This window comes from Phallusia mammillata, chromosome 6 (genome assembly GCF_965637545.1).
Source record: "Phallusia mammillata chromosome 6, kaPhaMamm4.hap1.1, whole genome shotgun sequence".
Taxonomy (NCBI): Eukaryota; Metazoa; Chordata; class Ascidiacea; order Phlebobranchia; family Ascidiidae; genus Phallusia; species Phallusia mammillata.
In genome coordinates, this window is record NC_137257.1 from 19954559 (window position 1) to 19973381 (window position 18823).

Here is an 18823-nt window from a genome sequence, read left to right on the forward strand (position 1 = left end):
CATAGTTTTGTGGAGAATAAAATGTTTTAACTCCAGAAAACGGTTTACGTTAGAATTTACAAAAGGTGTCAATTGACATGGCGAAGCTTATCAACAGGGTACGTGATCGTCTTCTTATCAATCCTGAGGAAAATTTGTGAGTACTTCATATAGTTAACTTTTTTAGTTTTAATTCTGTTTTTACGTGTTTTTTTGTCTTCTAAATGTTTCCAAATGATTTGGCTTGACTTGGTTATCAAAACCTAACCTGGGTACATTCAGTGTTGCTGAAAATTCCATGCTGTGCTGATGACACGCCCAGATTTTTAGTCGATTTGGAAGGTTTTAACTTTCTCCCATGTGGGGTCTATGGAAGGACCAACTTTAATCAATTCAATGAAACTTGATATCACAAAAATTGATATCACTCACAAATCAACTTAAGTGGAGTTACTAATAATTACTGCAGAATAAAGTTTAGTCAAACAATTGATTCACCATTAGAAAACGATCGTCTGAACATCAACTAAAATCTATGTAGTCCAAATAGAAGACTGCTTTCCCCAATTTAGTAATGTCTCGTATTAAAAAATGAGGGACGTAACCAAAATTTATAATTTTTATTAATCACCAAATTTTATTAATCACGCTCAAAAGCCGCATGGGTTACAAGCCCTGACGCAGACTTTCCCAAACTGGAACTCGCGAGGCGACTTTGACGAGACCGCAAAGAGTTCATGTCTTCCCACGATCTAATTTGTATTCAGATTGTGCCGCTGTTTAATTGTAAAATTATGAAAAAACCTCTAGTAGTTCCATTGCTGCAAGTGTTCGAAAAAACTGTCGTTTTTTGCCTGTTTCAGGGAGGCGAAAAGTGCCCGACAAACACCTTAGGGGGGCGTGGACAAAAAAAGGTTAAGAACCGCTGTTCTAAAACAAATTTTCAAAATGGCACACCTCAGACACAGAGTGTGTTGCTACAAGTCAACGTCGCTAAAACCGTTGAAATTGGACAATTATTATCCTAATAATCACAACATGTTAGATCATTCAAACATTTTGCCAATGAATTAACCGTACCACTACACACCTAGTCTATACACTGTAAACCACTTACCAGAGAGTTCCCTTATTTTCAGCATTACGTATAACATTTGTTAGGGTAAGTTATCATAAATGGTTATTGTTTTGTTTTTATTATGTAGGATTTTATGCAATATTGTACATTTCCCCAAATATAACGTATATCAACACTCAACAGTGTAAATTTCATGAAACATTTAAAACCCTTGAAACAAACGTAACACAATAGAAACACAAATACTGTTCTAAATCTCAAGATGAAACGAAGAAGATTGTTACGTCACTGCAAGGGCAATTAATGATGATTTACTGTTGACATGACTGCTTACAGAATATTACACTATTAGTATTTGATTGACATGCAGTAGGTAATTAACAGTGCTAATGTTCATTATGTTTGTGGCAGATAGCATATTGACCATCGCCAGCAAGCAATTACTTTACAATAAATAAGATTTTCGATCGGTACTACTATCGATTCAACTAGATATTGGCTTTGATGATGGCCTTCTTCTTATATCATGCGGGAAAACTGAGCAATTCGGTTATTTATGAGGCAGCATATATCAGCTTTTGAGAGTGCATTTTGCGAGCAGTGTGTAGGGGAATTGGTGTTTGATGTACTTGAATTATTTATCTTGAGTTTTGTTGTCAAATTAATTTGCTGTGTTGGCCGTGACAGGGAACCCGCATAAAAGCCCTTTTTATGTCTGGACGATAACAGGAATAAATATGAAAGAAGCAACCAGCGGCACAACTATCAGTGCCTAGTGAAGTATAGCCTACAAATACACATTGGTGACAGTACATTTGAAGGTTTTTTTAATCTATAATAGTCCAAAATATGGAAGGCAGTCGTACCCGACATGGCGCAAATCAAGACACCAACAGCATTCATGTGATCGACTTCATGGGCTGGATTACTGGGTATGTCTTAGTGGAAACTGTGTTTCATTTTGCTATCCCTTTTGACGATTAAAAACTGTCATTTTTTAAAATCTGTTGTATTAAGTGAAAGCACGGCAAAAACAGAATGACAATTATCGTTGTGTAAAGAGTAGTGGTCAAGAAGAGAAAATTGTCATTATTGAACACGCAACACAAAAACTGATTGATTTTTTACATCAATGATCGGATAACACCAACAATTGATGTTCGCGTAATTAAGATCAATTTCCTAATTCCTATCGTTTAGCTGTTAACAATTTATCCTTGAAAACTCAGACACACCTAAACGCTTAAGGCTTAAGCAAACAGGGTTATGCTCAGTTTCTTCTTTGTACTTAAAACGTTTGTTTTATTTTGAAATAAAGAGGGTATATAGTTCTACGTGACTCGTCGGTTTTCTTGCGTTTTAGACATTCTTAGCCATACCTATGCATGCTTTGCATTATTAAAGGACTCGTTTTGATGACCAACAAAGATAAGAATTGATTTTGTGAATATCGTAACATTGAATACGAAATTCCACATTAAAAAGGCTATTTCTGTTAAATACAGTTGAAACTTCGTTGTTAACGTTAATTCTCTCAAATCAAAGAGCGTAGACGTTTTGAAGAGTTTTTTTTTTTTTTTCACAAGGTTGTGGTCATTGCTGTATTTCAAACATGTTTTTTCAGTCTGTTGAGCGTGATGTGTTTGCTGGCAAACAATTTTGCATAAAGGCACAGTTCGAAACGTTTGTTTGTTAACCATCAGTTAGCTCTTATGGATTTGTTTAGGTGGGCATACTATTATCCCGATAAATTTAAGCAGGACATAACTTGTATACTACTTATAGTTTGATATATTGAGAATCTGCGCAGCACAGAAAAAAATAACACGCAATTTCCATTAAAACTTGCATTCTTCTGAATTATTAATACGCGTTAAAGTTTCGAAAAACACACAATAAAACAAGTATTTTCAGTTTTAAGCCTGTCATAACGATCTCCTATCTGCATGAGACAAAAAGTCACACCCCATTAATACTTAAAAAAATCAATCTTTAGCGACGCCAAGCGACCGGGTCGACCGAGGACAATATTTGGGGACGGTGGAAAGAGACCTCCGGGACGCAAGACATTAATTGGACGCCGGCGACTTCAAGAGCAGTACGAAACCCGAAGAGTAACAGGTTTTAACTCCGACGAGATTGCTGACATTCGACAGATATTCGAATACTACGATCTGGACAACAACAAAACTATGGACCTCAGGTTACTTTTGAATACAGAATTGATTAACATGCTTGGGAGCTTACTAAATTGCCTTGAAAAGCCGGGGCTGCTGGTGGTTTTTGACAAAAGACAATGTAAGCAGTAGGCATTAACATACTAACTTAGTATGATTAAATACAACTGTTAGAAATGCGTATGCGTGAGTTGTTTTATAGCTAATCCAACGACTGTTTATACGTCCGCGAAACTAATGCATTTTCGTTTACACAAACTCGTTGGAAGCTTTACTATATGTCTTGTTTTAAACAATCTCTTCTTTGCAATGGATTTGTCGTTATTTTTTGGCCATTAATTTTCTCATTTAGTTTGCAAATATACGCAACAACAAATTATATGTTGACAGTGAACTTGATGTCGCCCTTCGAGCTCTCGGTTACAACCCATCAGTAGATGACGTAGAAGAGATGACATCATTGATGGACGTTGACGGCGACAAGACGTTGGATTTTTCGGAGTTTTGTATGATCTTGGAACACATGCGAGAGATAAAAGGCGAATTCGGCGAGCTAAGGTAATATCCGAAGACTAATATATTTTGGTTTGAAACAATGTTTTTATGTATCTCTGGTGGGCGTTCCATACTGTTACAAAACAAATAGTGTTTACAGATTAACTACAATTCTGCAACGCTGACTATAGTCGTATTGCAGAAACCGTATCTCGGATAACGTGCAATGCCCGCATTTGCATTAGTTCTGAGTATAAAAGCATCGAGCCAATACATGATAAGCTGCAGACAGTGCACACTGTTTTGACCTGTAAAATCTCATCGGTGCAGCAGGTCATGAGAAATCGGCCGTATCGGCTAATGTAGCCCCTTACGACTCTCGAGCTTTTTTGTTGAGTTAACTTGTTGCAAGGTGGCTTTATGGTGCCGAGTCATGGTTGCTGCAGAATACATGTTAAACATGAGTTTATTAAAACAGGGACGCATTCCGATGTTTGGATCACAATGAAGACGGCCACATTGCCACTGAAGATTTGACAAGGTTGCTCACAACACACGGCGAAAGTGTTTCACTCAAGGAAGCTCACAATATTATAAAGTAAGCAAGTATATGTATATCCCTAGCATTTTTTCGTACTTATTGCCACATCAAACAGAATAATACAAACTCGTTCTATAGTAATGGCTGGTGAAGCCTTTAAACAATGTCTGTTTTAAAAGAGAGAAAGAGATATTTTAACGTTTTTGTGACCTCATTCTTCTGTGACGTCTCAATTGGTGGTTTTAGTTTTTAATGTAATTCATCTGGTTGTTTACATAGGTAACGGTAATAAAAATGTTACGAACTACCAGTTTGGGGTAAATTTGTACGCTGTGTCACAAAAATACGCTCGTATAGGTTGAAACTCCGCGCTAAATTACAGCCGCTTAAACAAACTGTTAACGTTTTTTTAAAATTAATTGCTTTTTAACGATTTTATTTGCAAGGCTAGCCGACCCTCAAGAAACAGGCCACATCAATTACGACCGGTTTATCGATATTCTGCGGGCTGGTAAAACACTCCCCTCCCCGGAAGAGGGTCCATCGACCTCACAATCGTTTGACGTTTCGTCGACGGCGGGTTGGACGCCTTCAACCTCAACGCAAAGTTCTCTAACCTCGCTAAGATCAAACAAAACCAAGAAAAAGAAGAAAATTCAGCTGGATATCATCGGTGGTGGGTATTACCCCTTTTCGTATGGTATTTTATGCTTTCTATGGGCAATTTTTGAGCTTACTATGGATATATACAAAAACGAACGACCATAAAACTGCAAACTTTTAAATTAGTTTTCATTGCTGAGATATGTGCCTTGCGCAATGCAAGCACAGTTAAAAGGCCTCTGCAAGCTGATGTGAGATTTTTAATGCGAGATTACTTTAGAACCGTAAGTTTGTACTCGCAAACACAGTAAACCTCGGTTAAAACGGATTCGGTTAATCCGGATCTTCGTCTAATTCAGACAGAACTTGAGGTACACATGATTTGTAATGTGTTAAGCAGTTAAGGCTTTAACTAATCGACATCGGTTAATACGGATCTTCGCCAATCCTGCTAATTTTTTAGGTCCAAACAGGTCCGGATTAACCGAGGTTTACCGTACATACTTTTTTGTTATTTAATTGGGCCGCTTACGCAAAGGTCTAAGCACTAACACGTTTAGACATAAAATTGGGGCACAGAAATAACTTGGATATCTGTTAGGTGACAAAATACATGGACCATGTTGGCTGATTTGCCAATCTAACAGAATTGGTTTGACACGTCAGCCTGTTATTCCCAACAAACTGGAGGGCCGTTGGATGGCTACACTAGACAATACGGCCTATCTCTCGCCTCCAGCTGCACTAATGAGACTTTATAGATCGAAACAGTTTGCACTCTCTGCAGCTTACTTATCATTTATTGACTTAAAGTTTTATTAAGTTTGTTTAGTGATTGTTTACTGTGTGTAACTTTAGGCGAAATGAGACGAATTGAGCCAATTGACAGTATCACCAAAGCGCTGGGCGGACCAATTCTTCTCACTAGTGCAATCATCATCACTGCTCAGCCCGGATCAAGACCCCAGTCAACTCGCAAGAGACGTAGGTGGCCCTCACTGCACCGGATTCTCAACTATAAGACGTAAGCGTTTCTTTCTTATTGCAATTTTAATCACTATGATTTATATTCTATGCGATGTTGAAAATATTTGGTGAACTTGTGTGTGTGTGCCAAAAAAGATACAGATGTTTGTGGATTAAATAAAGGGTTTGATTTGGGTATAATTGCAACATAACTGCACTAAAAACATTTTTAAACGGAAAATGGTTCCACAACCTTGTAACGCATTTAAGTTAAATCTATTAGGACCACAGTATGTGGGTAGGTTTGAACGCTCTATAGCAGGGCTGGGGAACCTGCGGCCCAAAAGAGCCCAAGGTTCTACAATCTTAATTGTGTTGCAAAAGAACAATTGTTTGCGCATAATCGAATGTCTTAAACTCGTCTGTGATGTCACAAGCTGCTCTTAGATCGTTGATATTTGTAAACAAGCGAGTTTCTAGGTTAAATAAATCCTGAATGTTGTAATTAATATGAAAATGTAACATGGAATTTTATTTAGCTTGGACTGTAAAACCTACAACTCTACGAGGAAATAGCAAAACGACCATTCTGTAAAGTCAAAAAGTTTGAACACCGCCGTCTTTGGCCTGGGAAATAGTCTATGCGGCCTAAACGAGTGTCGATAAACCGTTTGGTGGCCTTTGTAAACAAAAAGGTTCCCTACCCCTGCTCTGGGGCAACACCATCGTAACAAGGCGTTTTGTGCAAATCATACGCGGAAGTAAGTTTGGAGTTTTGGGGTAAGCGCGGCTGGGGATTCTGGTCCTTGAAAAAACTGTAACGGTAAAAACTGTTCTTAGTGCACGTTGAGAGGGAAATAAATTTGTTAGGGCCTGTGTTGCAATGTAGCACGAAAAATACAGGACCTAACGGCTAAAAATACGCTAAAATAATACAATGGGAGGAAGATCAATGATATAAAACGCTGCAGCTGTACCTGGTAAAAAGAAATGGGTCTGAGAGACTGGATTCTCTCTGGAAAAACGAGTGGTGCTAAAAGCAACGCAACTGCGTCTGACAACGTGGGTGGATTCCAACCGGTTGAACATGAAATTACAGCTTCAAGCGAAATATAACTTGCCTAAATACAACGGCTGTTTTACTTTAAAGGCGCATGGCAAAGCAGGAAATTATCGAGGAAACGTCGCTGGAAAATATATCAGAAGATGAAAATGAGAACAGCGACCTTATCAGTCAATCCTCTGACTGCCATGTCATTGATGAAACGGCTACGTGATTCAGTTTCCAGACGTGGTTATTTTCTTTGCTCAGTGGTAAATTTTAAATAGGGTAGCAGTTCGAAGTGGTTGTGCAGCATAATTACACTTATTTTGATTGTTCCAAAATCACTTTGGAAACCACTGGTGGAAACTGATAGATTGTCATGATTGAAAACTTACGACACAAATGTGATAAAATGTACCTGGGCGTTTTATGCGCAATCCGAAACAGATTTTAATAACCTCGTTATTTAGTGGTCATGTTTAACCTGTATTTGCGTATTGTGACGTCATCACGTTTTCGTCATCAAATTTTACAAGTAAACCCCGCGAACAGTAAAAACACGAATCGAAAATCTTTGTCCTACGAAATGAAGTCGTTTTCATTTGTAATAGAAAATGCCAAAAATAGCCAGAAAACGGACTGGCTTACGCGTGGTGATTAAACAGATTTATTTCGCTTTCGTTTTGCCACATATGAATGTTATTTCCTTGCTTGATGAAACAATTTTATCGTTTCTAAATCCAAAAATATTTTGCTTGTATACGTTTTTTTTGTGTATAATCACATGCACCTAGTAGGTTTCTTTCTACTTGTCAATGTCAAATTGCTTTATGATCCACCACATTTGCAAAACTTTGTGGAAAACGTTTCACTTTCAAATTATATGGTTAACATATGGCCTCAATCCTACTAAACTCTGACTTAAAATGTGAGCTGTCATCTGTTTCCTGTGGAAAGTTGACAATTTTCTAAGTAACTTTCATTATTCTTATTTTTTTTAATGTTGTATTAAATAAAAATTGATACTCTGGTCTTTAGAGCGCTTTCAAAATAATTATTGTGTCAGTTCTAACAAAAACAAAATAAATAACAAAAAATCATGTTTGAAGAAATGGAGCATGTGTATTGAAATAAGACACATTTATAACGACAAAATTAAGCAAGAAACAATTTCCTGTGTACCCACAATAACCTGAAATACAGATTTAAATTTAACCAAAACATAAACCATACAGTTATAGTGCAAAGGGTTAAACTGCTTTAAACTAGAATATTTTTACTGCTGCATTAAGTGCCAATATAGATGCATGTGAATTCTTTAACACCTTTCAAATATGTAACAGATAAACTTCCACGGCAGTGCAACATTATCTTTTTAAGCATATCAAATAATTGAAGAAAATAAAACAAACATGGCATTTTTAAACATTTTACTGCATTCATTCACTTTTTAGCGTAGTATCTTAGGTGGAACAGAGATATGCGTTCAATAAGTTTGGCATTTTTAATCTACTTAAACGATATAACCCTTATGTACCTAGCTTGCTACTCACAGTAAAATAAGTCAAGCGATTATAATTGTTAATGCATATTCGGATTGTCAAAGTGATATTTACAAAAGGCAAGAATAAACAGTACAAAAGTGGTGGTATGTGAGCCAGTTAAAGCCAGTTATGTAACTCGGTTGTGTAAAGAAATGTTATCAGAAATACTCTGTGTTATTCTTAAATTTACCTTTAAAATAGGTCAATCAAGTAAGAAACTTAAAAAAATGTGCCTTACTTAATACACTCTTTACAACTTTCAATGTAGACATAATAAAATAATCTTAGAAAACTCAACGAGTGTACAGACATTTTGCATTAGCTGCCTTTTTGCAACACTTAATTTACCAAAATCAGCGAATGAACAGTGTTTTTAGTACTCTCAATCTATGCAAGTTTGGGTGTACAAACTGTAAAATTCATGCACATCTTATGAAAGTTTGCTGTATGCTTTCCATAAAACCCATGGCAGTAGGACAAATTATGAAATGATGCATGAGTTGTAAAGTCCACAGCACTCACAGTGGTTTGGCCTGCGAAAATCGCTTGGTGGTATTAAGTCCAAATCTTCATCATCTGGGACCTCGTCCAATTGGTAACCGTCTTTGGCAAGCTGTTGAGACATCTCTTTGTTGACTTGCCGTGCAGATGAGGAACGATTATAGGAAAGAAAGATTTCATCTTCACTGCAAAGTTTAAGTACAGATAAGTGAGGGTACAGAAACTATAATAAGCCATGCCTTTGTCTTTAAAGACACCAGATATTGTGGTGGAACAAAATGCCATTTGATACAGCAAATTACCAAATGATATGGCATGGAAAGCAGTTTTATTGAACTTTTAAAAGAGCTGGCAATAACAATAACACTACAATTAGCTCTCACTTTACCTTGTTTGGGCTTATATTCCTAATTCCCCAAACCATGTGGTATATAGTACCCCCTCAAAACATTTTTGTAACAAAACACAAATTCAACTAGTATATGTATAACCAATTTATTGCTTTGAATAAGACCATAAATTAGGTTGATGTACGTGGTTAAATTATGTTAATGTACATGCATATTTTTTGACAATGGTTGCCTATTATTGCACCAGAAACTTCATTATTGGTAACATTTGTATGTAGAAACCTTTTTACCAACTTAAGAGTATGGAGAGTATTGGTCAGACAGTTCAACTACGGGTAATAGCTAAATTATTGTAACATGAGATTAGGAAAGAATTTTACTACTACTTTAGTGAACCTTCCAATATGACAACTTTTCCTTCTTTATTACATTTTTTTAAACTCTACGACTGCAAATGTATATAATACAGATGAGTCGGTTTATCACATATTTACACATTCTGTTTATTTGCATATCCTACTGGAGTCTGGTTAATTGAATAATTCAGGTATTGGCAAAAAAGCTTGGTAAATTGGTACAACAAATCACATTTTCCACGTACCTGTCAGACTCTAAAGTTACCAATGGTGAATTATCCAGTCTCTGGTAACCACCAGAACTGCGTGGAATTTGCATTCTAAAAATAAATGTAAATGAAACTATCTGCTAACCAAATTTTCCTACAATTTATCAAAAAATGGAGATAAAAGCTTTACCTTGCAGCAGACATAAGGGATGACTTTTTAGGACCATTTGTGATTGGTGAGTTTCGATGCTGTGAGTTTCTTACACGATCTCTTTGTTTCTGTAACTTAACTTGTAGACCAGACGGCTCATACCTGATAAAAAATGATATTTTACCTATTTGTCAAACGCAAACACTGAACAACACCGAGATTCTGTTTGTACAGTTTTAAACTCATTTTAAGTTGAGTTTATTTCACCGACAAATTTGCACTAAAACAATCACCAAATCGGAAACTTACTTTGTTTTGAGTGGTTGTTTTTCAGTCACAGAAATCTAAACAAAACAAACAACATTTGTTTTTAGAAAGTGTGGCAAAAGTAAATATATATGTAAAAAGTGTATGGCTTTAACTTTTTAAATAGCCCAAAAGTCATGGCTATAGACAAATATGCCTACAGTTTGGGTTATTGATGTTAAGATTATAGTGTTCAAATTGAAATATTGTTAAACCTGACCTCACAACAGGTTTGTAACTGTGCAAAGACAATTGTGATGTTTAAGCCTCGAATGGTACTTGTCATTTAGGGATTTTGAAGTTTAATTTAATGTCAAATATCATGTAGTTCAGTGGTATAGTTATAGTATCTCCCTCAAATCAACAGTTATCACAGCACAAGTATAATTACCTGTGGATCTTCCATAATGATTGTTCCACTCATTGTTACAAAACTACATCACTTGCAACACTTCATGCAAACAAACATATATAACTTTCCATGCAAGTTTAATTATCATCTACAAAAGTAAAAAAAATAAGACGATTTTAAACATATGTAACATACTGACCACTGAAAGTATACAATGCAGTAACTGATTTTTGTACTCTCTCATCAAAACTGAATGTAATTCGTCTTGACGGTACCGCTTTTGCCCACCAATATACAATTGAATCCCATTTTTTATTTTACAATCACAAGAATCACAAGTCTGAGATGGCGACAACACAAAAATGACACACAAGACACGTGACGTAACAATGACCATCGTGAGTTTGCTGCTAAAGTTTGTTTATGTGCATGACGACGAAATAAACGTATTAAAACATTTTGATAGGATTGTCCAATTTGCACAGGGCACTGGGACCCCTTTAAAACATAAAGTATCGCATGTATCGCATGTATCGCATGTATAGCATGTATAGCATGTATAGCATGTATAGCATGTATAGCATGTATAGCATGTATAGCATGTATAGCATGTATAGCATGTACACAGCCTATATACTAAATCTAATCGCATGTACCCGGGACTTTCCCCAACTTGTATTGTAAGTAACCGCATGTACTTTACTACGCAGTTGCAATGCTATAACTACATGAGGTACGAGTTTTTTGTCTTTTGTCTTGGTCTGCACTGCAGTTGACTGATTTATTGAGTATGGTTTAGGCTGAATGTAACAGTCTTCATGTGCTCTACTGCTGCAATTGCAACTAATATCTAAAGACTTTTGTCTTACAGGATGTCTATTACATGTGTTAGGCAAGCAAGGGTATAGAAAACTAAAGCAAGCAGTGTTTTATTTCAACATCCTTTATTGAAGAATCAGTTCACAGTTGCCGATGCAAAAACAAGCAAACAACAAAATGAATGAAATTCAAATCTCAGAACTCTAAAACATTTATTTGTGTTTTCCTGGCTTTTTATCAGCTTGTTTTGGTGGCAATTTTATGGTCATGGGTCCTTCAGAGAATGTGGAAACAAACTTGGCAAAGTTTGGTCCATTAAAGTTGGATTATACAAAGAAGTGTGATGATGACTTGCATTGGAATTTGGCTTTAAAGTTTGTTGCTTATCAGTCTCAACTTTTATCTTACTTTCTAATTGATTGTCAGCTGGCAAAGATTAGTGCATTAGAATGGAGAAGACGCAGAAGTCTAGTCATCATTGATGATAGGTTCTGGAAGTTGGTCAGTGTGATAAAATATGATTTTTTCTATCCTTGCTGGTCCACAAGCAAGAAATGGTTTGGAATGCATATGCTTTAAGCAGTACCTAGTATTGTCTATAATTACAACAAAATAGGTGCTGCTTTGTTGTGCATTTGATAAAGTCCTTTTTGATTCAGTAGTTCTGCGGCATATATATCAACCTCTATCTGCTGTGTTTCACCTTTTTCTGGTACTAATGGTTTATGATTGTCAAAAAGTATTCTTTCCTTTATCCCCACTTGTTTTACCACATTATTTTCCACGTCTGCTAACTAAATTTAGTATGTTTTTGATGTGTATTTGGTATTTTTTACTGCACCTTCTGACTAAAAATTGAATAAATTATATTATTACCTATCTGCACGTCGTTTATGATTTTAATGCACTGACATACTAGTGGACATTTTTTGGAATTTTCTCCTGTAAACTATTCTGCATTGTTATATAGTTCAAAACCCGTTCAGCATCTGTACAATACTTTCCACTTATGGACAACTGATACATTATGCAGTCATTAGCTGATGTTCTGAAATTAAATTTACCCTAGCCATCTGTGCAGTACTTGCAAACCTAATTCAAGTTTCCAACAAGTATTTTAGGTTTTTAATTTATTTTAATTACAATTTAGTCTTTGGGGTTACAATAAAAAAATACAAAGAAGCACCATAAAAAACACAAAATATTATTGATAATGTCAGCAAATGAGTAAACAGTACAATCATAATTAACAGCTGGAATCTTTGTACTGCTACTAGGACAACACTGTCAATAAACTAAAACATGATAACCAAATATGTTTTCAGAAAAACTGTTGGACTTGTCTAGCAGTAACTTTTTAAACATTTATCTTGAAAGTTAAGCTGAAAAATGGAATCATGAATTAGTTCAAAAACATATAAATCCTGCACCAGAAAGCATAGTAAAGTGTACACACTATAATTAATACAATTAAAATTAACACCACTCTGTTACGAATCTGCTGCATGAAAAACAATGAGACTAAAATACCAGACTTTTAAAATGAAGTTAATAAAATGACTGTCTGAACTTGTGCAACAAAAACAGCAACAATGAATGATTTACTATTGATCGCAAAAACTTTACCAATCTGCAATACAAAAATATAACACAGAAAGTAGTACATTTTATAAAGTAAAATTGTGCCTGCAGTGGAGCATTGATCAGTTTCGTAAAGCAAGAGGTTGCACAAAGTACTGACTTTAAACCAATTACAACCACTTCACCAGTCAAACTCCTATCAATTTTTATCTTAATTTTGTTGTTACACACCAATTAAACTAGTGACTAGTGAGCCTAGGTCTTTTAACTGCAGGCACATTTTAACAACATTACTTTGTACAGTCTACTTCTACTCACATTTAATTTTCTTACAACACAAGTTAGGGAAAGTCCCGGGTACATGCGGTAAACGATTATACATGCTATACATGCTATACATGCTATACATGCTATACATGCTATACATGCTATACATGCTATACATGCTATACATGCTATACATGCTATACATGCTATACATGCTATACATGCTATACATGCTATACATGCTATACATGCTATACATGCGATACATGCTGTACATGCGATACTTTATGTTTTAAAGGGGTCCCTCACTGCTGTAAAATCTCATCGCCGCTTGGAAAATAAGCGGTTGTAAATAAGTTAAAAAAATTTGAAGTGCGCAGGTGATCAAAAGTGTTTTTGCAAACATAAAGAGCCTATGACTATTTAAAGGTTAAAGTTTTAGTTTCCCTTGGCCTCATTTACTTCCTGGCTACGCTAATGTTGGGATTTTGAACTTAAAATGTTCGTTACGGCGGTCGCTTGATGGAGCAACAGCAAAGCATTTCGTGGGGAAATCCCCTTTTCGCCATTCTAGTTTATTCCACGTTTTTATAACAAACAAACTGTTCAGCAAGTTATTTATATTTCTCGATGCAGATACAGTGTTTCGATCTCGCTGATAAACGAAAATTGTGCGCAGTTCCCTAGTTTGCCTCTTGACATGTGCAATAGGTGACGAATTTGGTTTTCTTGACTTTGCAAGTGTAAAAGATAGAGTCAAGATCTTTGTTAAACCTAGTTGGTTTTGCAAAGCAAACGACAGAACAACATGGATACAAATAAACTGAACAATGAGGTATTTAATCAAAATGTTGACATTGCATGTGATAGCATAACTATTTGTGCTTGCAAAAATTAGCATCAACACATTCTCGAACAAAATAAAAATTTGAAACACTATATATTGATTTGTTCATAAGTTTAATGATGAGAATAATAATATTATACATTGATATTAACACAGTCTTCAATCTCGTTTTTCTTTTATGCAGATGATTTTGATGAGGAAAAGTTTTAAGAAAGCCAAAGTGCATGTTATTTCAAAACTCGTGAGACAAATTCGACAGCTCAGAAATAAAAAGTAAGTTAATTACAAAGGTCCATCTCTGCTGTGTTACATGTTTGTTTTGATTTGTTATAGAGGTTCAGACTTGCAGATTCAAAAACACAAAAACAGAGCCGACCGGTTAGTGGAGGAAATTGACACAATAAAAGTAAGTATAAAACAATAAAAGTGAGAACGCACTTGAAAACATTCTCTTTGCCTATTTGTTCTACAATCGCCTTTACTAGGTTGTATATTAGTATGTTTGCTAACAGTGCTCTTTTTTCAGGATCTTAAACCCGACAAAATTTTTAAACATTTGCTGTCTCTGGATCAAGGTCCAAAGCACATTGGTCAATTACAAGATGTGACGATACAAGATCGAGCTTTAGCAAGAATTGGACTTGTTCCATTTGTTAAGCAAAGGTAATCCAGGGTGAAGTTGTTTCTTAGAATAGAAACAAAGCCCTGTTGTGGAAATGTAATATTTTGTTGACAATTATGGTTAAGATCAGGGTTCCAAAGTTGAAATCAAAGTTAATAGTTATAGCCAGAGTATTCTTTTTTATCCAATTTTGACTTTTACAGTCCCATGTCCGGCGTCCTTATAAACACAGTAAATTGTTATCCTTTACTTGTGACAGACCAATAAATGGACCCCCAAGACTCGCATTTATATAAATGGCAAAATTTAGAGCAAGTTTTGTACATCTGGGATATGTTGGAAAGTAGTTGTTTGATTTTTTTCATCCCATAAACTGAATTGGCAACCTTAAGGGGTCAATGTCTTCAAACTAGGTATTGAAGTCAGAAAAATAATGACAGTCCAAGTAAACTTTCAAGTATTACTTATAGTCGGAGTCGTTCCTTATATCAACTTTGCAACCTTGGTAAAAATGTTTATTTGTCATCCTAAAAATATGTTATCCTAATTTGTGTGTGCATGTGTAGTGTGTTCTTACAACAAGCTTGAAGTTGGGGCTGTTGCAAATATGTATTCCACTAACAATTGTAAATAAATGTGAGTTGCACTAACATGCCTGACTTTGTACTATTTAGAATGGATGAAATTAGAGAACAAGTGGCCTCCTTTGATTTTGTAAGAAGCAAAAAAGGATCTGTTACTGCTATTAGAGTTTCTTCAAAGTTAGCAAAACTGGAAACTTTATCAAAGGGTAATTTGTTTTTTTTACAAAATCTTTAGAGTAATAAACTGAAATATTGCAATTTACCAAACTTGATTAAATAAAAACTTGTCCATGTTTTACACCCCCCAAAAAATGTAAGGTGCAAATGAACAGTACTAAGTACTCTTCCATTATGTAAACCATTTTATCAAGATATTAAATGTTGTGCAGGCAGTGCACACTGTTTCACCTATGATGTCTCATCAGTGCAGCTGGTGACAAGAAATCGGCTGTATAGGATAGTGTAGCCACCTAACCAGTTGTGGCATTCCACAAAATAGGTGAGGCATGGGTTTTATACCCTGTTACTCCCAATAAACTGGAGTGCCTTCGGATGGCTACACTAGCTAACACGGCTGATCTCTCATTTATTGGCTTTATGCTTTTACATTACATGCCATATTTACAGAAAATGATTCAGATGATACACCAAAAGAAACAAAGCATAATCCTGATGTAACATCAACAGAAAGACACCTGCCACCAACTTTAAATCCAACCACACCTTCCAGTGATATAAAACAGCTTAACAACGACAGAATGCAGTCTCACCAATCAGACGAAACTTTACCCTCAACAACAACTAACACAACATTGCAAACATATGAAAACCTTACTCCTCCCATGGAATCACCTACTTTTCAACCAATAGAAACAATATGTGACATTTCAGATGGTGTTGATTTTTCAGATAGCGATTCAGCAAGTAGTGACAATGACCAGTTTGATGATCAAACAGTTTCTGTTTCTGAGACAAGCAAAATTCAAAGCAAGTGAGTATTATTATCGTTCTACCGTCAAACTGACTGGTGGTTGGGTTTTACTAAATACTACATTCTACCACATGTTATTACATAATAAACCTGACATTATATCGCATAGTATTGCAAATAATTTGATAAATGTAACAATATAGGCCCCAACAAAGATAAATGGGACCTGATTATAGCGTTACTTAAGTTACCAACCCTCACCCTAATGTGAATAGCTCTAACCGTCAGTGCATTCAAAAGTCTGCAAAATTATAATTTTATATAATGTCCAATAAAACTGCTCACCACAGGGTGTCTGTACACACAGTATTTACAGGTTGGCCACAGTATGTGGAAAATGTGTACAGGCTGACCACAGCGGTATTTATATACACCCTTTACCACATGGTAACATGGGGTATACCATGCAGTATTTAGTACCACTGCTGAGGGTTTGGTTTGCGATCACCCATTATTAGATATTATTACATAAAGTTATGTTTGTATTTTTGGCGTAGGCCATTGGACATTGCAGCAATTTCACACACTGACAACATCACTGAAGTACTGGAAAACATTGGGAAAGGATTTTGTGACAGTGAAAATGAATTAGACACTGAAGACCATTCTAATAATGAAGATTTAATGTTAAATGATGACGAAAGTGAAGAACAAGGCGGCTCCTTTTTTATGGATTCTTTGGGTAAGTCAAACCTAATATTGTCGATTTCAGACAACGCATTGTTAAAAATAGATGAATCAACAAACTTCTTGCCCTGTGCCAGCTAATAATTTTTGAAGAATTTTTGTTTGTAAATTTAGTTTCACAAAATAGATAAGTATTTTAAGACTTTTCACATGAGGTTTTCACAATCCATTTTTACCAGTTTCTGTGCTGCGAAATAGTAAGCCCGGTGGAGCTTTTTGCATCTAGGTCACAGTTTGAATAAAAGAAACTTGATTTGTGGGTGACTACACACTAGGACACATATGTGCCAATATTTTACTTTATCAACTCCAAGTTTTAGGCCTAAATTAGGCTTTGTTCAAAAAATGGTTTTAAATTTGGCTGGTACTTTATTTTGGTGTTACTTGGCACTTTTTTTACCAAAGTAATTCCTGACCACTAATCAACATACTCCTTTAGACTCAAAGCCACGAAAACCTGTTGGCATGCATAAAGTGGACAGCAAGAGTTTGACCACTAAATCAAACCATATGAAATCCTCATTTGTGTCAAGTTTATCACACAGCAAACCATTGAAATCTAAGTCTTCTCGAGCTGCACCACAAGATTCTTCGGATGGTAACTGCTTAACTATTATTTTATCCCTTTTTCTTGATAGTGCTTTGGTTTTTGGATTTTTACAAATGTTAGGTAGTAGTAAATAATGCTGAGGTGTAGGAATTAGCAAAGGTTGCACTAAAACTTATTTAATGGACTTAGTGCCAAGGAAAAAGAAGAATCGGCTTGGTCAAAGGGCAAGACAAAAACTGTATGGAAGCACTGGTGATATGAAACCAAGGTCCAAAGGTAAGAACAAACCTTTTTTGATTTGTTGAGCTAAACCTGTTGTTTGTTAGGGAAAATCTACTAACACCATACCTCATGGCAGACCCACATTTTCCTAGTTTTTGATGCAGCAAAGAGCACTTTTCCCCTTTAAAATGATATATCTCTAAAAATGCTTTCTGCTAGGGCTATTAGGGTCGGGGTAAGGTATTAGCATTCAAAATTCGTTAAATCTAGTAATAGAACTTAGTTCCTAATGTAATTTTTGAAAAAACTTACTTCCCAACCCTACTCCTTTTTAGCCACTAAATAATAATTCAGCTCTTTGCGCCACCTATCGAAAATTAGCTAAATGTGGGTCTGCCGTGAGGTATAGTGTTAATAGCTCTACTGTTTGTTAGCACATAGTGACAAATTGTTACTTCTGTTTGTGGTCCCCTAAATTAAACTTGCTACAACAAACAGTTGACAGCAGCTGAAGTTAAGTGAACATTTCAAGTTTATGTTTTTTTTTTTACACTTGCTGGATTGTGTCACCTAATATAACGTAAACAAACCTAATATGAACATGTTTGCAGATATTCGTGGCAAGAATTCAACTTTGAAAAACCAAAAAGTTGGAAAAAATCTGCCAAAAGTTCAGGATTCGTCGAATTCGCGAAAAGAGGAATTTACGGAAAAAGAAAATCCCGCACAAATCCATCCTTCGTGGCAAGCTAGTCAAGCCAGGAAACAACAATTGCAGATTCAAAGCTTTCAGGGAAAACGAATTAAATTTGACGACAGTGATTAGTTTCTAAATAAACGTCTTTCACAGCATGTCGAGTTTTCTTGTCCTCAATTAAGTTACCGTTCTGTCTGGTTACTAAAAACAAACTACTTAGCACTAGAGATGTACCGAATATTCGGTTTTGCGAATTTATTCGGCCGAATCGGCCACTTTTGCAAAGATTCGGTTTCGGCCGAA

The 18823-nt window shown here is 35.7% G+C and overlaps 3 protein-coding genes across 6 annotated transcripts; 2 read left to right on the forward strand and 1 right to left on the reverse strand.

Moving 5' to 3' along the window:
* The first annotated feature begins 609 nt into the window (after positions 1-609).
* On the forward strand, positions 610-7951 carry LOC145234759 (uncharacterized). Of its 3 annotated transcripts, XM_080099481.1 has the most exons (8): positions 771-1837; positions 1899-1989; positions 3054-3260; positions 3625-3792; positions 4208-4327; positions 4717-4946; positions 5732-5897; positions 6990-7951. In XM_080099481.1, exons 2-8 carry the CDS (start codon positions 1907-1909, stop codon positions 7114-7116), a joined length of 1101 nt encoding a protein of 366 aa, XP_079955607.1. In that variant the 5' UTR covers positions 771-1837; positions 1899-1906; the 3' UTR covers positions 7117-7951. The 3 variants fall into 3 exon arrangements, with proteins under 3 accessions (XP_079955608.1, XP_079955607.1, XP_079955606.1); XM_080099482.1 differs by lacking the exon at positions 6990-7951 and adding an exon at positions 6379-6983 and having other exon boundaries at positions 610-1989; XM_080099480.1 differs by having other exon boundaries at positions 772-1989.
* A 35-nt stretch (positions 7952-7986) lies between these two features.
* On the reverse strand, positions 7987-10824 carry LOC145234761 (protein FAM219A-like). 2 transcript variants are annotated; one of them, XM_080099485.1, is made up of 5 exons: positions 10693-10823; positions 10305-10339; positions 10035-10157; positions 9881-9955; positions 7987-9114 (listed from the first exon to the last, which is right to left on the reverse strand). In XM_080099485.1, the coding sequence occupies exons 1-5, from the start codon at positions 10723-10725 to the stop codon at positions 8910-8912; spliced, it is 471 nt and encodes a 156-aa protein (XP_079955611.1). In that variant the 5' UTR covers positions 10726-10823; the 3' UTR covers positions 7987-8909. The 2 variants fall into 2 exon arrangements, with proteins under 2 accessions (XP_079955611.1, XP_079955612.1); XM_080099486.1 differs by lacking the exon at positions 9881-9955 and having other exon boundaries at positions 10693-10824.
* A 3032-nt stretch (positions 10825-13856) lies between these two features.
* LOC145234757 (uncharacterized) lies at positions 13857-18675 on the forward strand. Its single transcript, XM_080099478.1, has 10 exons — positions 13857-14155; positions 14352-14440; positions 14501-14573; positions 14694-14830; positions 15464-15579; positions 16001-16364; positions 16862-17046; positions 17491-17649; positions 17791-17877; positions 18435-18675. The coding sequence occupies exons 1-10, from the start codon at positions 14129-14131 to the stop codon at positions 18647-18649; spliced, it is 1452 nt and encodes a 483-aa protein (XP_079955604.1). The 5' UTR covers positions 13857-14128; the 3' UTR covers positions 18650-18675.
* Positions 18676-18823: the final 148 nt, after the last annotated feature.